Source organism: Rhineura floridana, chromosome 19, assembly GCF_030035675.1.
Source record: "Rhineura floridana isolate rRhiFlo1 chromosome 19, rRhiFlo1.hap2, whole genome shotgun sequence".
NCBI lineage: Eukaryota > Metazoa > Chordata > Lepidosauria > Squamata > Rhineuridae > Rhineura > Rhineura floridana.
The window spans coordinates 4,787,623-4,810,000 of NC_084498.1; the positions used below are offsets into that span (position 1 = coordinate 4,787,623).

General features: G+C 45.7%; 2 protein-coding genes across 3 annotated transcripts in view; both read right to left on the reverse strand.

Annotated features, from left to right (window-relative positions):
• MAPKAPK5 (MAPK activated protein kinase 5) overlaps positions 1–17,759 on the reverse strand; it is a 30,006-nt gene extending 12,247 nt beyond the window's left edge. Inside the window, exons 1-9 of one of the 2 annotated variants that reach the window (XM_061602478.1) lie at positions 16,980–17,759; positions 14,188–14,261; positions 12,157–12,232; positions 9,452–9,549; positions 8,473–8,581; positions 4,179–4,268; positions 3,558–3,653; positions 1,885–1,965; positions 738–925 (exon numbers count right to left, since the gene is read on the reverse strand). In XM_061602478.1, the coding sequence (XP_061458462.1) occupies positions 738–925; positions 1,885–1,965; positions 3,558–3,653; positions 4,179–4,268; positions 8,473–8,581; positions 9,452–9,549; positions 12,157–12,232; positions 14,188–14,261; positions 16,980–17,015 (848 nt within the window). In that variant the 5' untranslated portion in view covers positions 17,016–17,759. The remainder of the gene's footprint in view (positions 1–737; positions 926–1,884; positions 1,966–3,557; positions 3,654–4,178; positions 4,269–8,472; positions 8,582–9,451; positions 9,550–12,156; positions 12,233–14,187; positions 14,262–16,979) is intronic. The other variant, XM_061602479.1, reaches the window with a different exon arrangement.
• Positions 17,760–21,823: 4,064 nt separating this feature from the next.
• ALDH2 (aldehyde dehydrogenase 2 family member) overlaps positions 21,824–22,378 on the reverse strand; it is a 35,852-nt gene continuing 35,297 nt past the window's right edge. Inside the window, exon 13 of the mRNA XM_061602559.1 lies at positions 21,824–21,992. Coding sequence (XP_061458543.1) covers positions 21,960–21,992 — 33 coding nt within the window. The 3' untranslated portion in view covers positions 21,824–21,959. The remainder of the gene's footprint in view (positions 21,993–22,378) is intronic.

A 22,378-nucleotide genomic window follows, 5' to 3' on the forward strand; every position in this document is an offset into this window, starting at 1 on the left:
TGGGTGGGATCGCACCTGTTTGAGACTCTGCCTTCCCCAGCTTAGTGCAGTTAAGTTCTGCTTTTTCAGGCCATAAAAATGTTGTGTTCTCTCTCCCCAATATCAGCCTGATGCGAGTTCCAGATAAATCTGGCCCGCAGGAAGGGGCGTGAGATAACAATGTGGCTCATTGGCCAGTTCCCATTCCCCACCTGGATGTAGGCCCGGGTGGCCAGGCCAAGGCCATACAAGAATCAAGTGGGGCCCCCTAAGTCCCTCTTCAGACTCCTTGGCAACGGGCAGAAATTCTATGTCAGATAAACTGGTCCTGTGACAAAAAAAGGTTCTGTGAGGGTGGAAAGTTTGAAAGAAAATCACCCTTCTAAGGGTATGTCTACAAAAATGTTGTGTGTGCCTGATAAGTGGGCCAACATTATCATTTTATGCTACATTCTGGTAAACAGGGGGTGGGGTGCGGTGGGGGGCAGGTAACAAAGTAAGTGATAGTTAAAATGAGAGAAAGCTTTTCAAATTCCAAAGATACCGGTGACAGAGGACTGATTCATGCCTGAGAAGCAGCCAGTATGGGAACAGAAACACCCACCTGCTTGTATCACTGGTGGCTTCCAAGGGCACCACAGGCAGCTGTGGAGCCCACTCACCCACCGGGCAGTGCCTGGCTCCTTTGGTAGGAGAGAGAAGGAACAAGGAGAGTCTCACACAACAATTCCTTCCTCCACACCCAGCGACGGACTTACTTGCGCACAATGTCTTTGGCCATTTCGGAGATCTGGCTCCACTCCTCCTCTGGAAATTCAAAGCTCCCCGTCATGATTTTTTTCCGCATGTCCTTGGGAATTGTCCGACTGTGGTGCTTGGAGTAGAAAGGTGGGTAGCCGCACAGCATCACGTAAATGATGACACCCAGGGACCACAAGTCACAGCTCTGGGGGAGGGAGGGAAAGAAAGCTTAACTTTATTTATTTATTTCATTTGTTAGTCGCCTAATACCAAACGGCCTCTAGGCGATTTACAACAGATTTTGACACTCAAGATGAAACAGCAGAAAAGTTTGTCAATAAAGGGCACAGCTTCGTGGGGGGGGGCAGAGGAAGGAACAGGCACAGAGGAGGCTATGGAAACATCCTACATTGAAGAGGCAAACTCTACATTAGGGAAAGTGAAATGCAGTACTTAAATTATGCAAATCAATGAGCAGAACAGATTCTCCCCCCCAACTTTCTTTTTTGCAAAAATCCTATTCAAACAACATGCATAGATGGCATTCCTAAGAGGGACACTTGAGTCCATCGGAAGCTGCCCAACACCAGCAGGTTGTCAGTCCATCTACTCCAGTACGATCCACACTGATTGGCAGCAGCTCTCCAGAGTTTTAGACAAGGATCTTTTCCCAACCCTACCAGGAGATCCCAAAGTGTTTGAACCAAAGACCGGATGCATGGAAAGCAGCAGAGGCTCTGTCCCCGAGCGACATCTTGTCCCCTTGATCGTAGGGACTGCCATGGACAGAGTTTTTAATCCATGTGGCCATGGGAGGCAAAGTGTAAGTGGGAACATATATGGGAAACTGACTAGAGTCTACAGTAGCAGGCCACGTTGCCAAGGAGAGACACGTTCCCACCCTCGTACACAACAGACTTTTGCAGAGGGTGCCTGCAACTTTTCAGTCATTTCCCTAACCTTGAGGACAAGAGTTAGCTGTTTAAAAAGCAACAAGAGCAAGCCATAAAAATGAACGTTTAACACCACAGAATTATATACTTCTTGTCATTCTGCGCTGCCAGGTCTAAAAGGCCTGAAAAACTGGGCAGATGGAAGAACGTCCACTGAATGTACCTGAAACACAGTCAGGAAAGGACACCGGGGGGGGGGGGAGAAGCATACCTTATTGTAAGTGTAGGGTGTTGGTGAGGTAGGGATGATACCAGATTTCTCTTTCTGATGCCTTCTTTGTGCCTCTAGTACCTGGGGGGACGGAGAGGAAACGGGCAGTCTTCAGACATTTAACAGCACACTTTCCATCAAAAGACACCTTTGTAGTCAAGCAATATGGACACAACCCAGCTTCAGCATCTTCTGCAAGGATAGGGGACAAAGCTTGTCACACTATAGCTTGTCAGTGCTTGCCGCTTGCCCAAGGAATTTAAAAAAGCAAGCTCCTCATTAAGTCAACAGCTACTGCAATTCTGCTCCAAAAGAGCCACAAAAATTTTGGAACAAATAAAGCTGTTGTTACTCCGGCAAAATAAAAGCTGAAGCCTGCGAATAATAAAAAAGTTTGCAAATATCTGCTGATTTATTTTGCTTGTGTTGGTTATAACAGCCAAGGAGTGATGCAGGGCATGGAAGCCCTGCTCCCGTGAAGCGCTGCTTATCCTCCCTCTTCCTCCCAAGATTTCACAAGGCACAGCTTCCATGTGTTTCATTATTTATTACGAATGACATTTATACCCCGCCCTTCCTCCCAAAAGCACCCCACGGTGGCAAAACTCAAGTGATAAAACAATAAAAATAAACATCTTAAAAACATTTTAAGAACAATCCCAATATAGCCGCAGACTGGGATAAGGTAGGCTTAAAAGATACTCGAAAGAGGAAGGTCTTCAGTGGGCGCCAAAGAGAAACAGAGATGGGGCTTGTCTAATATTTAAGGGGAGGAAATTCCAAAAAGTGGATGCCACAACACCAAAGGTTCATTTCCTATGTTGTGTGGAACAGACCTCTTGCTAACCCTCACCTGTAGAGCGCAAAGTTCAACCAGGAAAAAAGAGGTGAGCTGATCTCTCAGGTATCCTGGTCCCAAGATATATCAGATTATTATCATCACAGGGACTAGAAACTTCTCTGTGTTCCATATGTAACATTTTGCATATTGCAAATACCCTGTACACCTTCCAGGAGCTACATGCCAGTGGTTCGTGCAGCCAGAGCACAAACTTTGTGACTTTGGACAGGAGGCTACATTCCAGCCACCCAGCCATCAAGAGGTTTCTAAACACCAACCCAGCTCTTCATCTTCCATCCAGGCCAGCGAGAGGCATTATCCCAGGAGACATTTCAGCTAGGCAAAGGCACTTATGAGAGGGTGTGGAAAAGGGCTGGTGATGGGTGTGGCCAGAACAGAGAGGGTGTGGTGTGGAGAGAGTCCTGAAGAGTCACATTCGCATTCAGCCCCCCTAGCCGGAGGTTCTCCACCCCTGGGCTAGGAAGAGATTACGTGTCATGGCCAACAGGTGGCAGAACTGGATTGCCTCTGCAAGCCGTTTAAGCCACTTACATGTACAGCATGGCCCCGCTTTACAGCGTTCCGCTAATACAACGGTTGTGAATTGTAGAAAGGCCCCGCTTTACAGCGCTTGTTCCGCTTTTACGGTGTTTTTTTGCCACCGGGCGCCATTTTGGTCAATGTAAGTCAATGGGATCCGCTTTACAGTGGTTTTCACTTTACAGCGGGGGTCTGGAACGTAACCTGCAGTATGAGTGGGGCCCTACTGTATGATTATTGTTTACTGAATTTATATCCCCCCTTCCTCCCAAAGGCGGAATCCCTCCTTTACCTGAGGTGCAACGTAGTAAGGAGTGAACTGCGGTGTCATCAGGTCACCTTGGTCCACCTTGGCAAATCCAAAGTCGCACAGTTTCACCGGGGCATCCTGAAGACAAGCAACAAGGGCTATCTGAGAGATTAGTTCTACCCCAATTCCACCCCTCATCCCCTTCCACGAACACTGCCGTCGCTCAGTGTGAAACAGTCAGCAATGGAATGTGGGCAAACCAGTACAACTTCTGTGAGAGAAGTGACAGGTCTGTGTGAAGTGGGATGGAGTGGGGGTGGGTGAGTAAATCACACAGCAGCTGAGGGCTGAGATGCTGAGGGTGATACAGAAGCTAAGAGACTGGGAGTTTGGTGGCTGAAAAGCGGAGGGCAGAATAACTCATCAGCTGGAAAGGAGGGAACAACGGAGAGAGGCAGCAGTGAGAAGAGCCAAGGAGAGAGAGGGGGAAATCCACACAGGGCCCAGGGAGAGAAGGGGCTGCATGCTATTGGCTGGAGGGGCAGGCAGTGAGTGTAGGGGCAAAATGTTAGCGGCCAGGTGGCTCAATTTCACATCCTGATTTGAACTAACCAGCAGCATGACAGAATCAACAATACCAAGAATAGCAAATCTCCACCTTACCAAAGAATTATCCTTGAAAAGAAGGTTCTCAGGCTTGAGGTCTCGATGGGCAATGTTTAAAGAATGACAGTGTTGCAAAGCCAAAGCTATCTGGAAAGAGGGCACAAGTTGTCAGAACACAGTCACTGAAAGGCTCTCGCTGACAGGATGGCATTTGCAGCTCCCAAAACAAAAAGTGGGGGACGTGGTTGACGCCCTCAGCAGCAGCACCGCCACAGAGTGTTTGCCTCAAAAGGGTGCAGGAGGCCAAAGGGCAACTTGAGATCTGGAATGGAGACACGGGACTGCAGCCCTCGGCTCTGGCTCAGTCATTGTGCTCTGGTTCCAAGATCACAAATCTCGACTCGATTACCATCCCCATCGTGCCCGTATGCACATGTGGGGATCCCCTTTCGGCAGGCCTTAAACAAAGATCAGAAAAACAGCAGACTGAGCATTTGTTCGAAAGGGTTACCTAGGAACAGGCAAGACACCCCATTGAGCAAACAGCAACGAGGGCAGCTTGCTCCTGAGGCGGGAGAGGCACACAGACACTGCGCCTACAAAACAAGCAGCGGCTTCTGTCTTCAGGCAAGCTCCTCCCAAAGCTTCTTGCAAGCTGCTTCTATAAAGCAAACCATCCTTTCCAGCTTGAGGCAAGTGGCGCCTACGGAGCAAACGCTTCCTCCTGTTTTGCCAGCACAGATGTTCCTGGCTTGAGGCAAGGCCATTCGGCTGGAGAGGGCGTGAGTAAGAAAAACAAGTAAGCTGTGCAAAGCCACCTTTAAGATGTCTGCTGCTTGGGTCCTTAAGGAAAGTTTTCAACCCTTGCTTTCACCTCTCTGGGCATTTAAGCTGGATGAAGCACAGCAGGCATTTACTAATCTTCTCAATGAACCTGAGCAGGGACTTTTTAGCATTCCTGGAGAGCCAAGGTGGGGGAGAGGAGGAAACACCTCAAAAGCTCACCTTGCCACAGGATAGGGACAGTTTGACATGTTGTACTTGAAACTGTCTTGCCTTGAGCCAAGCCAAGTGAAAACATTAAGGGAAAGATTTTGCTCCACATCCCAGTTTATTGCCAATTACTTTTAGATTTCAAGACCAAAGTGTTAATCCGACTTTTAAAAAATCAGTACTGAGAATGCATCACCACAGTGTCCCTTCATTTGCAGTAACCAGGCTAACTGAATCTTTGACATACTTTCCCTTCCTTGCAACTTGCTCCAGGGACAATCGGCAGCTTCAGTCACTGCTGCCCACCCCACCCTCAGAGCAAACCACAGTGCTAACATGAAACATCATGATCATAAATCCCTACGAAAGGAAAAGGTTAAGACCATTTAGAACCAGAGCAAAATGAATGGCAGCATTTAAAAGGTGAGCCCAAAAACAAAGATCAAGTCTACAGATGCTCAGTGCTAAACATTTTTATTTGGTTAAAATCACATTTTGAAATCAAAAAGGAAGGTAAAACCCCAAAAGGTAGGCAATTTGTTTAACACAGAATGTCAGGCTAAAATGCACAATTACTTCCATGGAATAGAAAATTATGTTAGTATTGTCATTACCAAAACAGGAACAGTCTTTTAGTGGGGTAGGCAGGACCTGCTGGATGGGCAATTTATGTGTTTTGTATTGTTCATTGTTTTACTTTTGTTCTGGTTTAAAGTTGGTTTTATGTGGTGTATTTTATCTTGTCAAGTTGCTCTGAAATTTTTTCTTTGTATAAAGCAACTAATAAATGTAATAACAACAGGCTGGTGGAGACATTGCACTTATTTTTCACAGTATTCTTCTCAATTATTAGAAATCCAAGCCTTCTCGTTTCCAATATTTTTTTCTTCCTTTTTTTTTAGGTTGATCTTATTTTCAAACAAAAATTCCAGCAACCATGCGGACTTGAAATTTTAAAATCTGACCCAGAATTCACAATTCTATACTTTGCTCATAACCAACCTTGGATTAAACTGTACACTCTTAACCAGGTTAATATTCAGCCAAAGTTAAGCATTTTAAATTTCTGTAGATTTTAACTGGAAATTAGATTAAAATCCTCTCCCATTAAATCAATGTTCTTAAATTCAGCTGGATTAACATATATTTAACTTCAGGTATTTCTGAAAAAAACATAATTTAGAGACAAGAGTTTTTAAAAAGTAGTTGTCAACCTGTTGAAATGGATGGAGCTAGATGGAAGTATAAATGTTATAACATTCGAGACGGTCACTTTAGAATAGTTACTAGCGGGACTCTTCAGTGAGTCTACTTTACAAGCAAGGCGAAGGAGGATTGAATGGACACATTTCACCAGATCCTCAACGAACAGCACTTTGTTCATACAGGATTATTAATAAAAAAACACCCAGAAAGTTTAGGATTAAATGTTTCTCCATAAGATACTTTTCTGGAAAGAGCTTTTCCTGAAGAAATTCTCCTATGTTCAATCAGAGCAAAGCACTGCAAAGTACACTGCGATGGAACAGCCGCGGTGGAAAACACAGAGGGAACAAAAGGCAGGGAGGCTCATGGGTAAGACTTCATTAGAACAAGAAACAAGGCACCCAGTGACACACACACACACACATCTGGAGAAAAGAGGTGCTCCACAGGCTAGATTACTCAAATCTCTTTCCTCACCCCTTGTCCCCGCTGTCTGTACCATATTCCTAAAACTCACCAGCAACACAAATCATGCCAAGAGAGATAGGAAGAAGCAACCACATCAACATGAACACCAAAAATACAAAATGTGTACTCCCAGAAAAGAAACATTGCATTTATTTAGCCTTGTGCTACAATACTTCTCAGCCTGCTAGTCCCCATGGTCTGAAGATGACAAGGTAACTTTGAAGACTAGACCACTGGGAAGGCACTGTCCTATCTCTGGATACGTTACAGTATTCAGAAACAACTGTTCCTTCTGTTGCACAGACTGCCCACATCGCACACAGGTGTGGGGGTTTGAGTTTCAAGACATGCATCTGGCACCTGCTGGGCTGTGACCAGGTCATACATTGTCCTACTCACCACATGTCCTACTCGGTATGAACCTCTAACAAAGGGTCAAGAGCTGGAAGAGATTCAACTGACCCTAGACCAGAGGTTCCCAAATGTGGCCCATGAGCTACAATCAGGTAGTCTGTGGCATGTCTGTGAGTCTGTGGTTGAAGATGGGAATTCCATTCCATTAAATACTAATATTGATTTTAATTGTATTTTTTTTGCTTCCTATATTTCTTGTGTTGTATTACAATTTGAATTCTATGAAATCTAGCACAGCACATTACAATGGCTACAACAGGCAGAAAAATCATTAAGTGGTTGGCCAAGACCCTCAGCAATTTTCAAGCAGTCCATGGAGGGGAAGTTTGGGAACCCCTGCCCGAGACCAAGGTTTTGCCCTGGGCTCCTACTGGGAGGAAGGGTGGGATATAATTTTAATTAAAAAATAATTAATAATGCTGGGAATCCAGCTGTGTTGAAAGCCGTCTCAATACACCCCTGGCCACCCTTTCTTCAATGGCCTTGTAGTGGTGGGGTTGGCAGGGAATTCATAGCTATATAAATCTACTCTGAATCATGGGCCTGCTGATAAGAATTTCATTTGATCTTTAACCAAAACATTAAATGATTTTTCTTCTTCTGTTTAACACATTTGCACAGACCAGAAAATCCCAAAACAGTGTGCTACAAGAGAATAAATTCAAGGTTCCTGGGAGCCCAAAGTATCTGCCAACAAAGGAAGCTGCCTGCTACAGCCTTGCACAAATCATAGTGTGGGCATTGCCTCCTTCCCATCAGCCTTTGCTGGTAGCAGGCAATCCTGCCCAATCTGTCAGGCGCAATTATTCATTCACTCCCAAGACAGACGCTGCAAAATCACCCACCTCCAAAGGAGGAAGCCCACTCAGTCTTTGCATAAGCAACTGACGCTGGGCTGGCCTCCTCTCAGAACAGAGACTCACACACAGAGAGAGGGGAGTGGGCTCCTTTAAGGGAAGCAATTCCTGTTCTTATACACTCTAAAAAATAAATCTGGGGAGTGCAAAGTGTGACCCGTTCCTCCAGTTTTAACTAATAATAGAGAAAGACTGTGCCTCAGCCGGAAGTAGGAGACAAATGGGCAGATCATAACAAAGCAGGCAATATCATATCAGAGGGTTGGGGTTGGTTTTTTTTGGTTTTTTAAAAAAGCTTGCCTCTTGCCCACCCCAAAAAATGGACAGTTACTTTATGAACCATTTCTCCAGTGGTTTTTGCTTAAAGAAGGGCAGGGTGGGGGGTTGGGTGTGTGCGTGTGTTAAGAACTTGCCTGCTTTGTTACTTGGCTTGCTTGCTTCTCAGTAAAGTGCCGATGTTGGCTGATTCTGTGAAACAGTTCGCCCCCTTCCATCATCTCCATTACAATTAGGAGCCGAGCCCTGTTTTAAAAGCATTCCAGTTTGTTACATGAAAAAAAAAGGTCAAAACGTTAATTAAAAACTTCAGCTCACACCCCACACTTCAAACCAAGGGGGCCAGAGCAACTGCTCTACTACCCAGTTCAACATCAAAGAGAAGATGAGCAGTTTAGGGTTTAGGAGTTTGAGGGGTTCCATTTTTCTGGACGTCACTGAGAAAGGAAAACTGCAAATAGGGAGGCCCTCTTACTCACAGAAAAGAAAAAGTGAACACGTTACAGGCAAGGCGTCTGAAGGAATGTGCATGTGAGCAAAGCGCCATTTGCCACCTGATGCATATGCAAGCTCAGAGCAAGTGCCAAGTCGAAACCCCTTTGGCCAACACAGCTCACATTTGCTTCTGTGAGGCTTAAGCAGCAGAACCTCCTAGGAGATCACACCCCAGGTTCAGGCCTGAGCTTTGCTGCTCTGCCAGCCTTAATGGCACCCAAGATGCATCTCAGGAGATGCTTTACCTTACCTCGCAAGAGCACCAGTATTTTAAAAAGCCAAGGGAAAAAAAGACAAAGCCTACTGGCCCTCTCAAAAAAGGCCAGGATCTATGCTGCACACATCCCAATATCCAAAACATGGCAATTGGGAGCCAGATGGCTAAGAAGTTAGACCAGCAGGAAGAAAAAAATGTCAACACACTCTGAACAACACAGTTGTCACAATGAAAAGGAACACACACTACTATGATGAGGAGAGGGGAGAAAAACAAGACAAATGGCAGCTGCAGTCTGCTTTGGAGAAAAGGCAGTTGGAAATTCAAAACAGAATCCCACGCTATTGTGGCCTAAAAGTAGAAAAGGTGTCGTGGAAAAATCAAACCACCTTGCAGAGTCTTACCTTGGACTGGACTCGTGTGGGAACTGCACACTGTTAGCATAGACTTCAATGATCTGGACAATATTGGGATGTGTTGCACACATCATGTGCAGCCGGACCTGACGGGAAAGAGAAGGCGAGTCACCAGACAGGCAGGACCCTCTGCTTTGGCATGGCAACAGCCCCCCGAGCCTCGGCTTCTCCCCCACCCCAAGAACATAAAAACCGGCAGCATTTTTGCATGCCTACGCCTGCGGGCAGAATTAAGGCCACCGTGAGGACCATTGCCAGCATCAGTGACACGGAAATGATCCTGCCTCTCCTGAAGCTCTTTGTCTCTGGTTCTTTGATGCACGGGGACCGACTACTCGTATTTTAGCAGTGAGGGAAACACATCATCCACATGCTCCAAGGCATTCCATTCTTTTCCCAAATTACACTAGTTGCCTGGGATGTTCTATATTAGCCTTCCCCAACTCCAGATGTTTTGGACTCCAAATCCCATGTTAGCTGGGGCTGATGGGAGGTGTGGTCTGTAACATCTGGAAGGCACCAGCTTGGGAGGAGGCTGTTCTAGCTTGAGCTGCAGTGTTTGTCAAGCTAAGACAAGCCCACGCTTTGATCAGACAAGAGGCAAAGCAGCAGGATCAGGCACAGAAGCAACAAGGCAAACAAGGCTGGGAGAAGGAATTGAAGGGGAGGGAAGAGAAGGGATGCTGATTTAGTTCCTAGAAGGTGTAAGGCAGGCAAAGACAAGGAGAGTCACAAACAGGCAAGCAAAGCGGAAGCAGCAAAAGAAAGTTTTCCAAGAGGTCAGTTTGCTCTGAGCAAGTATGCTGGTCAGCCTCCCGTGAGTCCTTTTGTCGGGGTGCTTGAGAGCTGGGCTCAAGGGAGCTGGGGGAAGGCAAGCTGGTTCCAGCAGCAGAACCAAGGGCAGTCGGGCAGGGTTAAGGAATTTTCCTGATGGCTGCAGAGTCAGAAAAGGGCTAATGGAAGCCCAAGGTGCCACGGAGAAACTCAGCAACAGCACCCTTGCGTGGGATCACCAGAGTGTTGGGAGTACCTCCAAAATCTCACCCATGTTGCAGCAACAGATAAGAGTCTGTGGGAGCAGCCCTGGCCTCCTAACCTGGCCACTGTTCCCTGCTCCACTTCCAGATCTGGCCTTTGGGGATGGCTCCCGAGTTCACCCCATCCGAACTACTGCTGCCATTGGCAAGGGAGGTGGGCAACTCCATCAAGCCACCTCCTGTGAGGCAGAAGCTGAGCAGACCTCAGACAGAGAGTGAGGGATTCTGTTCCTTTGTTCTAGGGTGGAAGGCCTACAAATAGAAAGCTCCCCTCGCTGTGAATAGAAACAATTATTCAACCGTGCCTGTAAGCCATTCTGCGTTAGATGAACTACTTTGAGACCCCTTTGCTGAGAAAGGGAATATAGATATGGTACAGTACAAGTAAATGCAATACAATCATAAACCAGGCTGCCTGCTTCTTTCCAGGCTCAGTTTAACGGGGTGGTTTGACTTTGAGGGGCAAAACAACTTGTGGCCCAGATATCTGAATGACCCTGTCTTCCATGTATGCCCCCTGCATACGCTCCAGTCAACGCTGGAGGCCTTGCTGGGCCCTGCTGCCTAACGGAGCCAGGCAAGGACCTGCTAAAGAGCAAGGCCTTCGCAGCAGTGCCCCCCGCCTGGTGAAATGCCCTCCCCAAAGGAGTTCCCCAGAGCTTGACAGGATAGTGCTTTCAGATGCCTGGCCAAGACTCGGCTCTTTCAGAGAGCTTCCTGCTGATTCTGCCTGACAACTCGCAGCAGCACAGTTATTTAGTTGTGCCCTTTTGCTATATGCTGCTGCAGAATTCACATTTTATGCTGCATTTTATTTATTAGTGACATTATACCCCTCCCTTTCTCCCACTAAACAACAAAAAATATGATGAAACCATATCCAGTATCCAATAATTAAAATGAGAGTTATAAAAACTGCAGCGCTTAAAAGTTCCTATCAATCTCCAAAGACCTGGACAAATAAAAGTGTCTTCAGATTTTGCCCAGCATGGCCAAGGAAGGGGACTGCCTGATCTCCCACAGGATTCTGTCATGTTGGGATTTCTTATTTTACACTGGAAGTCAGTCTGAGCTTATTTGGTACAGAAAAGAAAGAGATAAATTATTAGACAGCAAATCACACTGGCTCTCCACACAGACTGTAAGTTGGGCTTCAAGGCTAGATCCTTATCAGGATTGGCCTCTAGGGTCAAATTTGACAGGTGGGCAGGTGTTGCTGGCTGGCAGGCACATGTGAATCACAGCACAATTGCAGCCTTAAGCTCTGCTTTGGGAAACGCTGCACATAAGGCTGGCAAAGCACTTTCTTCCTTTGCGGGGGGGGGAAGAACCTTGACTTTTACAGGCTGCCTTTGAAGGCGTACACAGCCAAACTTAACCCCCACTTGTCAGCTGCCACGCAGGGATTAAATCCTGCTATGTTAACCACACATGCCTATTCTCTGCTGGGAAGAGGTGTGTGCAGCCAAAGAAAGCTTTTTCTCCAGGGGAAGGGAGAAAAAAAGTGCTTTGCCAGCCCAAAACTTGCAGCTTTCCAAGTTGTGTTAGTGTTTTCTACTACTCTAAGTTGTTTCAGGATAACTGAGTGGGTGGGGGAGGAATAAACAAGAGGAGAGACAGATCTAGAGAACATGTTTCAATAACAGTGGACTGTACCTCATTTCTAGCTTTAGGGCGATCGAGAAGGATTTTCAATGCAAAGCGTTCTTGAGATGATTTTTTCATGCAGACTCTGTCCAGATAGTAGTAGAATCATTTGGTTAGTGGGGAGGCTGGAAAGAAGCTAGTGACATATGAATGCATTCATCACTCGACAAAAAAGACAGGGAAAAAAGAGAAGAACCCCTTCCCAATCTACTCTCCTGCATTATTTCCACATTAATGTTTGGACACTGTGTGCTGGGAAACATGGCTTCAACAGGACCCAACACACTGCTTGGCCTCCAATCCCACAGGCTTGCCTCTCCACCACCACCACCCCATACATGGGGTTACTGTGGTCAGTCAGAGGTGATGGGAAGTTAATCCACACAGCTTCAGATGTTTCACATCTTTTGAGGCTGAAACACGGTTTGTGTCAGCCTTTGCCAACCTTTGGGTCCCCAGATATTGCTGGACTTCAATTCCCATCATTACTCACCATTGGCCATGCTGGCTGGGGCTGATGGGAGTGGTAGTCCAACGACATCTGTGGACCCAATGGTTGGGAAATGATGAACACAAAAGGCAAGCCAAGTACTCAAATCAACCTGCACTTCTCCAATGGTTTTGTCATGACTCACAGGTCCTGACTGGTTCCTAGCCAAAGTCAGTTGATTGGCCAGAACCCAGATATCATTCATTGGCAATCACTTGTGGCCGAGTAAGATTATCTTCCAAGATAAGGATTCACACAGCCTTCTACAGTGAGGACATAGGTTTCCAGATGGAAGATGGTCACAATGAGGATTTGCTTGACGTGCCTTCCGCTTAGCTCGTTTGTCCCTTTCGCCCTGTACTCGTGCTTTTTCAAAGTCCATAGCACCTTTAATAATGGCTGACCTCCAATTGGGATGCTCATGGGCCAAGGCTTCCCAGTTTTCAATGCTTATATTACATTTTTTTAGATTAGCTTTGAGAACATCTTTAAACCTCTTTTGCTGTCCACTGACATTCTGTTTTCCATTCTTAAGTTGGGAGTAAAGTAGCTGCTTTGGAAGACGGTGATCAGGCATTCGAACAACATGGCCGGTCCAGCAAAGTTAATGTTGGAGGATCGTTGTTTCAACACTGGTGGTCTTTGCTTCTTGATTGGCCAGAACCCAGATATAACCCCTCCCTGATTAGGCTACCCAGGCCTCCTAAAAAGCTATTGGGAACCACAACTAGCAGGGAAAGAGACTCTTTTTCTTCCTCACATAAACTGTTTTCCATTCTCCTTTGATTTTAATATCAGCTATTATCAGAATTTACTCAACCCTCAAACAGTGCTGGAGTCAACTGTAAAGAGGATCCCAATTCAGCAGAGGAAGACTCATTAGCTGGGCTAGCTTATGCCTGTGGCTAATCCTCAAACAGCTTGCAAAGAGATATATGCCTGGTCACCTATGGCAAGTAAGAATCTGCTCTAGGCAACCAGATAGAGAAGCTTTCGTAGGATGTGAGAGAATAGTTTCTCTTTTTCTTTTAAGACGTCACTGAGCCACAACTGACTATGGATAGGTGGGATAATGATTTTGAAGACTAGTCATTTCTCTGTGCTTATTTAAGTGATTGGATCAAAGGACAATTTACACTTCACATTTTTCCTACACATGAACACAAAAGGGTATATGTGAATATGTCTGAAAATCACATTTTACTGGGATTACACACATCTGAGAGCTGTTCAACTGAATGGCATTTTAAAGTATTTTAAAAAAGCATTGGAAAGGAACCCTGTGAACTGTCTGGGAAACCCTGTTGTTGCAGCACTGTTGGAGTTAGGTGCAAATTGATGGTGGGAGCCCAATGCAGTAGCCAGTTAAAAGTCTAATAAATGCAAGCATTCAAGATATGTTACAAAACAACTTTGTTTTTGTTACGTACCAAACAAGAAATGGGGGAAGAGAGGAATGTTCAATTCTGCTCACTGCATAATTAAAGCATTCAGTATTTCATTATTATTGTAAAATTTCAATCACAAGCCAAGAAGAGGCATCTTCTTACCTTACTGGGCCACTGATTCCAGCTCCCAGCTTCTGAGTCCAGTTAATGTGGTATTCTTCTAAAATAGAAGTTTCCTAGTTTTTTTAAAAGAGAGAGAGAGGAAACATGGAAATACTGCATCCTCTGGAGTGCTAAGGCAGAGTTTTGTGCAATACCATCCACAAATCTTGGTACTTCCTTCTGTGCTGCATTAGTGCCCTCATAAGCGGGCAAACAACAAAGAGGCTCTAGAGCTGAAATAGCAAATGAATGTATGGTGGCCTGAGTTTTTGTAGGCAAGAGTTCACCTCAGATGCCTGAAGTGGGACAGTGAAGATGTTTAGTGTAATATTATAATCATATAAATAGCACCTCCACAAATCTACTACAATACCCATTTGTTCCATTCAGTTTTCATGCTTAGTCTCATTTAGCCGTAATTATAGCCTTTTACTGTTTACGTGCAAGAAACTTTTATATATATTTGATTACAAATTAAGCTACAACAGCCTCTGGCTAAACAACGACAGGAAATTGGTTGACACAAGGGAAAAGGGGAGGCAGCAGGAGAGAGAAGGGGAGTAACATAAGCTAGCAGCATTTTGCCTTTTTGGCGCCATGTGATGACCTTTATATATACTCAGGCATCTCTAGGTTTTAGATCTTGATCATCTGATCTAGTTAGACTCTGAGGCTTTTCTAGACTCACTAGTCTTTTAATAACTTCTTTACATTTTCATTAATTAACATATTCCACGTTGAAATCCCTCCAATTATAAAGTGGGATACAAATCTAGTATAACTGCAATATGCACACATTCCTCCCCTATTTAACTCTGCCTGCATCTGCCTCCTGTCTCTCTTGTGTAGGTATACTCTCTAAAGCAACATACATGGTGATGGTGCTATAGAAATAAAATCATTATAATCGTTCTTTGGAAATGATATCAATGTGCTAGAAACAAAGTAATCATTTTGATTTTTAACAGGCGTGCACAATGGCCCTACACTATCGCTAGCAAACACAAATAGCTCACTAATAGACTAGACACTTTGCATGCAAAAAATCCTGGGTTTGATCCCCAGCATCTTGGGTAGGGCTGGGAAAGGCTCCTGTCTGAGATCCTGGAGTATCAGGGTCAGTCCTTGTAGAAACAATATGAGCTGGATGCACTTCGATGTTCCTAACTGAGGGAATAAATGTTGTAAACATTGGAATACATTTTCTATTTAATAATTTACTATTTTCTGCGCCACTGTACTCCTGAAGCCCAGGCCTGCAGAACATGTGACTTATTAGCCAGATATCCTGGCGAGGGGGAGACCAACCTGGCACAGAAATTGCCTAGTGAAGTGGCAGCTGCTCCAGCGCTTACTTTCCTTTTCCTTCCCCATCCTTTGTTCCTTTTGTATGGTGTTTTTAATATGGGGCTGTTTTCTTTTTTAAGTATCTTTACAGTGCTTAGAAAACTTGAGGTGCTTGTTAGGTATATCATCATAACAATGGCTGCCCTGCCAAATGAAGAGAGACAAGCCATTTCCCTGATGACTACTTTTTTTGTAGTTCTGGAAAGGCTTTCCCAGGGATGCCTGCTTGGGAAAAGACCTTCTTCCCAGCTTTTTCAGCACCAGGTGAAAACCATTCTGTCTATACCGGCATTTTCAATAAAGTATGTCCTCTGGTCCTCTCAGTTTTACAAATCTGTGTTTTAACTCTAGGACTATGATGAGTTTTGTTTTTGCTGTATTGATGTCATCGTCGATGTTAAGGTTTTATGTCTATTTGTTTCCAGGTTTGCTTATTTATCGCAAGCCACCCAGGGAACTTTATGTCACAGGACAGCATACAAATGTCATAAATGAGCCTTCCCCAGTCTGGTGTTCCTCCAGATGTCTTGGATTCCAACTCCCATTGTTACTAACCATTGGTCATGCTGGCTAGGGCTGATGGGAGCAGGAATCCAATAACATCTGGAGAACACCAAATTGAGAATAACTAAATACATTACAAATACAGAAGAGAGATGTTTAATGGGTGGTGTCTGGGATAGGTGGGAGTGGCTGCATTGCAGCCAGGCCTATAGTGGGCTGGATTCTGTACATGCTCAGGAGCACTCTAACCTAAGACGAACATAGTAAGATGCCTGACACTGGACCAGACCGTTGGGCCATCTAGCTCAGTATTGTCTACACTGACTGGCAGTGGCTCTCCAGGGTTTCAGGCAGGGCTCTCTCCCAGGCCTACCTGGAGATCTGCTCAGAGATTGAACCTGGATCCCAGAGTGTAATAGTCCAGAGTCTCTGGCGGTGGTGGTCTTAGACCCCTTACTTTTTTGGGAGCAGGGTCCAGCAGGGTCCTAATGTCTCCAGCATCCTACAAGCCAATCAGAATGAAAGGGGAGTCTTCTAGCATGCTCCCTTGTCTTTTTCCTACTGACTGGAGATAATCAGAATGAAAGGAGGTGAGCCAGCCACTGAGAAGACTCTTTTGAGTAGCTAACACTCTTGCCTTTCGTGCTGTCGGGCTCCTAGGGAGGTCTGTTGTTGCGGGAGAAGGCATTTAACAAGGATCTCGTTCTCAACCCAGCAGCAAAATAAGAAAAAAGGGGGAGGGAGTGGGAGTGGCTGTGACTGTCATGAAGGGACCCTGCACTTCTGAATTCGCCACGACACGACTGCCTGGGCCCTTTGGCATGTTCCACTGAGCTACGGCCCCTTCAGGCGCAGGCTTAAAAATAAATAAATGAAGTGATCGCCTTGAGTTTTTGGGGGTCGCCGTGCGCTTGGAAACGCTCTCCAGCAAGCTCTGCTACCTTGATCATCTTGTCCGCGTCGGGCTCCTCCGACATCCTCCGCCGCTTCAGGCCCGGCGAGGGGAGCCTGCGGGGGAGGAGGAGCGAGGCCGGGCTAGGCAGGGGGCCGCCCCTCCAAGTCGCTGTCGTCGCTGTCGTTGTCACCACCACCACCTCCACCGCCTCCTCCTCCTCCTCCGCTGCTGCCGCTACCTCCTCCGCCACCGCCTCCTTCGCCGGGCTGCCGCCTCATCCCCGCCCAGCCAGGGAAGGAAAGGGGGACGGCGGGGAAGGCGCGGGAGACCTTTCTTCGCGGCGGGGGTGGGGAAAGGACGGTCGGTTGAGGTAAAAGAGAGAGAAGGAGGGGAGAAGCCGCCGCCGCCTCCGCCTCCTCAGCGTTTCCTAATCCGGGCCCTGCTTCACGCGCCGAGGCTCGACTCCGGTCAGGGAGCCGCCAGCCATTGCCACAGCTTCGCCCCCGCCGCGGGCAGCCCCGCCTGACCCGCTGAGGAACTCCAGCCGGGTCGTGCTTAAGCCGAGACCAGCTTACTTAAACCCGTCTCTCCTCCTCCTTCTCGCTCCCAGCCTCCCACCACGATCCTCTAGGCAGCCGCTTTCACGACGGGAGAAAAAAAAATCAGGCGGAGTATTAGTAATTTAAGAAATACGCCTATCCGACGCGGCGCCATGGGTCAAAGGCCCTTCCCCCTTTCTTCGCAACGTTTAAAAGGTTTTTTTTTTTTTTTTAATGCTCGGGGTCCTTTTTCTCCTTTGCGTCGCCTTTTGATGGCGTTGCGTTGCTGTGGAGCGGGGTTATCTGAGGGAAGGAAAAATGGGGGGAGGGAATTTGAAGCCAGAAGGGCGGGGCTGTCTTGGCACGACTCCTCTCCTCGTTCCTGCTGGGGCACGCCCCTTCCGCGGGTTGTATATATATATATATATATATATATTTTTTGCCTGTGAGGCGCAGTCTCGCGATATTTCGAGCTTGTTAAGTTCCCCAGAGAGCCTCGAAAGAAACGAGAAACGAGGCTGGCAGCCATTTTAATAGTGATTAGACAGCGAACGTAGTTGCAATTAAATATATGTAAAATGTTCCACAAACCCCTTCCAATTTTCTTTAAAAATCAGTTGAAAATATTGTCAACAAATGCTAAATAAGTCTTTACCAGAAGCATAACCCAATTTATACACGTTCGATGACCTTCTTCATAAGCACCATTTCAGTGCTTAATCGATGAAAATAGAATACAGGATGTCCCTCAGAAGCAGATGTTTAGTCAGGGGGAAGAGGAAGGAACCCATTTTATTTTATTCTATTCAGACGTTCCGCTGGAGACCCCCTTCCCTCAGTGTGGTGTAGTGGTTAAGGAGCTGGACTACGACCTGGGAGACCAGGGTTCGCATCCCTGCACAGCCATGGAGCTCATTGGGTGACTTTGGGCCAATCACTGCCTCTCAGCCTCAGGCAATGGTAAACCCCCTCTGAATACCCCTTACCATGCAAACCCTGTTCATAGGGTCGCCATAAGTCGGAATCGACTTGAAGGCAGCCCATTTACATTTTCCCTCAGCCTGAGGCAGGTTTGGAAGGCCACATCCCAGCCTTTCAATCCCATGGAAGGGTTGGCTCCTCCCTTACTGCTTTTTATTGTCATCAGCCAGACTCCTGGTCTGCCAACTTTAAAGCCAAAAAAGTTCAAAGCCTTGTTTTAAACGTTGGCCTATCTTATCAGATTGAGTTAGGCTCAGAGATTCCAGGCCTCTCTTATCATTTATTTATTTAGAAGTATTTCTACACCATTTAGTGCTGTTTTATAGATTTCTAGGTGGTGGAAATCGTTTAAAATTGATACTATGAGAGAAGCCAAAAATACATGTATACATAAAAAAAGGATAACCTTTCAAAAGTGTACTCTATTTACTAAAACTACAACAAAATGCTGCACCACGAAGTGCACCTGTCTAAGGCAGTCAACCATGCCCTTTTCTGCAATATTCCATTTCATTCCTCCCCCCCGCATCATTCTGTAGCAGTCCATTACACTTTTGCTTTGTCCCAGTTTGGGTGGGAGAGGGCATTGTCCACATACGTTTCTCCCCCCATTTTTTTCTACTTCTGTAAACCTTGAGGTTAGCCAAAGCCTGCTGCTATCTCCATTTTGGGGGTGATGGTAGTGTATTAACTACAAAAAGTTAAGCATCTGGAGAACAAATTTGCTATTAGTATGTACTTATTCCTGTTTACCCCAGGCAGTTGGTGGCTGATTGATACTGGCCATGGCAGGCAATCTTAAAATCAGTAACTGTAAGGGGATGCGATTGCTTTTAAATGTTTCTAAGACGTTCTAAATGTTTTAGGTGGCTTTATCAAGTTTTGAAAAATGGAAATGGACTGTCTTCAAGTCCATCCCGACTTCTGGCTACCCTATGAATAGTAGGGTAATAGAATGGTAAGTGGCATTCAGAGGGGGTTTCCCATTGCCTCCCTCTGAGGCTAGTCCTCCCCAGCTGGCTAGAGCCTGCTCAGCTTGCCACAGCTGCACAAGCCAGCCCCTTCCTTGTCCGCAACTGCCAGCTGGGGGCCAACTGGGCTGCTTGGGACTCTGCAGCTTGCCCACGGCTGCACAGGTGGCAGGGCACGTAACCCCTGAGCCACTCACTGTGGGGTGATCTTTAGCTGGCCCTTGACACCCAGGAGACACAAGCGGGCATTTGAACTCACAGACTCTGGACTCCCAGCCAGGCTCTCCTTCCCACTGTTCGTTTGCCACCCAGGGCTCCCTTGGAAGAGTGGGATACAAATATAAATAAATAAATCCATAGGGGGTGAGAAACCCCTGTTCAGCCCAAGGGCTGTGTTCCATCATGGAGCCACCTAGCAGTGGTGCACACAGCCAAAGGCAAGAGTGCACATGGCAAAACTTGCAACGGTTACCTTTGTCCAGTAGGAGCCATTATCTGTATTGGAACTGTTTTTAAAGATGCTTTCTTTAAAAAAAAGTTTTTTTAATGTTTTGCTTTTATGGTTTTTTTTAAAAGATGCTTTGTTTAATATGCTTTATATATGGTTTTAGGTTTTGTTGCCACCTTGGGCTCCTTTAGGGAAGAAGGATGGGATAACATAAGAACATAAGAAGAGCCTGCTGGATCAGGCCAGTGGCCCATCTAGTCCAGCATCCTGTTCTCACAGTGGCCAACCAGGTGCCTGGGGGAAGCCCGCAAGTAGGACCCGAGTGCAAGAACACTCTCCCCTCCTGAGGCTTCTGGCAATAAATTTCTGGATATAAATTTAATAAATAATATTAGGACACACACACCAGCCAGGCGAGCGACATCACCACTGTTCCTTCCTAGCCGGGAAAAAGTACTCAAGGAGGCTGAGAAGCACCGCCTGGTGAGAGACGTGGCCTGGGTAAGAATCTTGAGGGCCAGATATAGAGGCTTGTAGGGCCACATTCAGTCCCTGGGCATAGTATTTCTCACCTCTGATATGAAGAATAAAAGCCACACTATGGAACACTCTCCTACAAGGTATGGCAGTGGCCACGAGTATAGATATTTTAAAAGAAGATAAACTTCTGCTGCATGAATTTATTTAATCAATGGCTATCTGGAACCTGCTATTGCTTCCTTGCCCTGACTGCAGGCTTGCAAGAAGGCACAGAGCTGACCAATGGGGAATAGGATGCTGGACTAGACTGAGCTTTTGGTTTGTAGTCTTGCGTTCATACGCCAACTCCTCTTGCTACTAATTTACTTGCAGACATGTTAATAAAGTCTCTCAGCACTGACAGTCTACCTTTAGGGCTAACATACAGGGATGCAATGTCTGTAACCCGCCTTGAGATCTATGGGTGAAGGGTGGGCAATAAATATAAATATAATAAAATAATAATTGTTGCATTCTGCACAGAGAGCGTGTTGGCCAGTCACTCAATTTACCCACTGCCAAAACATTCAGAGTATTAAAATTAAGATTCTTGTAGATGACTTACAACAGGTAATACCTCCCATATCCATGGACAGTTGATAAGCAATGCTCTGAAATAGGCCATTTCTGCCTGCAGTAACAAAGCTGGGTTTCCAATATCCCAAGTAGTAACCTAAGATAGGTCAAAAGAAACTAAATCTTGAAGCAGGTAGCTGCTGGGGAAGGAAGGCTGATGAAAGGGAATTTGAACCTGATGTTTCCCACTTCAAAGAACAGTGGAGAACTTTAAGGCAATTCATCCATCTTTGTTGCATTCTCTGCAATCACTAGAGCAAGTTACTCTTGGCATGTTTGCACTTTAGAAAAGAAAACACACACAAACCTCCCTCTACCACTCAAAATTTCATATTGCCCCATTTGCACTAAAAGATGAGTAGAAATGTTAATTCCGACCACTTAAAACTAGGAAACTTAGCACCTATCAATCAGTGCTTAGGAAAGATGAGATAACCGCATAACCAAAAATGGAAGGTAACTGAACAAATGTATGCCAACTATGAAATTTGCTTTATGTACTTGATGAAAGATAAGGGAAAGAATAAATAATAACTGGTGCTTGCTTCACAGCATTGATTGTCAAAATAAGTAGGCAGCTTAGGGTTCTCTTATATAAAAGCGGCACTTTCTGTCTAGGTTAAAGACAGAGAAAGGAGGGAAGCTCTCAGTACTTAACGACAATTGATTCTGTAACCCTCACCCACCCACCCCGACACATTCCAAATCACCACAAAAGGGAACCATAGTATGCTAGTTTTCAGAGGGCTGGGATGGGTATCTGAGTAGTAAGTTATTCAAGATCTTCAAATATGTAACATTAATATACCAAGGTGCTGAGTGTAGAAAAAAAGCCAAGTAAACTGTGAACAGATGCTTCTTAGGTTGTAGAAGTCAAGGTTTACTTCACAAAGGAGGCTTCTCTGATAAAATCCTGCTTAAATGCTGCTATCGAGAGGACTAAAAGCTTACACAGGTGGTTTCAGATATGTTGATGAAGTGGCAGATGGTCTTTAAGAATTCTTCTGTGGAACTTTGATGGTTACCTAGAAATAATGAAGTTTATTAGGGTTGGGTACCTTTGCATTTCTATTATTCTGCAAGACAATCTGTTCCAAGTTGCTCCTCATGTTAACATAGTTAATGCACATCAGTTCCATACACTTCAGCAGTGACAGAAACATAGGAACCGGGGCGTGCAAAGCAGGTGCTCTGCCACTGAGCTCCAGCCCTTTCTCAAAATATGACACAGGCTAAGTTATCTTGTGTTGGATTTATCAGTTTCCTATTTACTGCAGAGTTGACTGGAGGCATCTGCTGGAGTTGTACAGAGCAAGATTCATATTTCACAGCTTTCAGGAATACAGCCAAGTGCCTGATTCACTCGGATTATTTAGTAGCACTGCACGAGACTTCTAATTCTGTTGCTCAA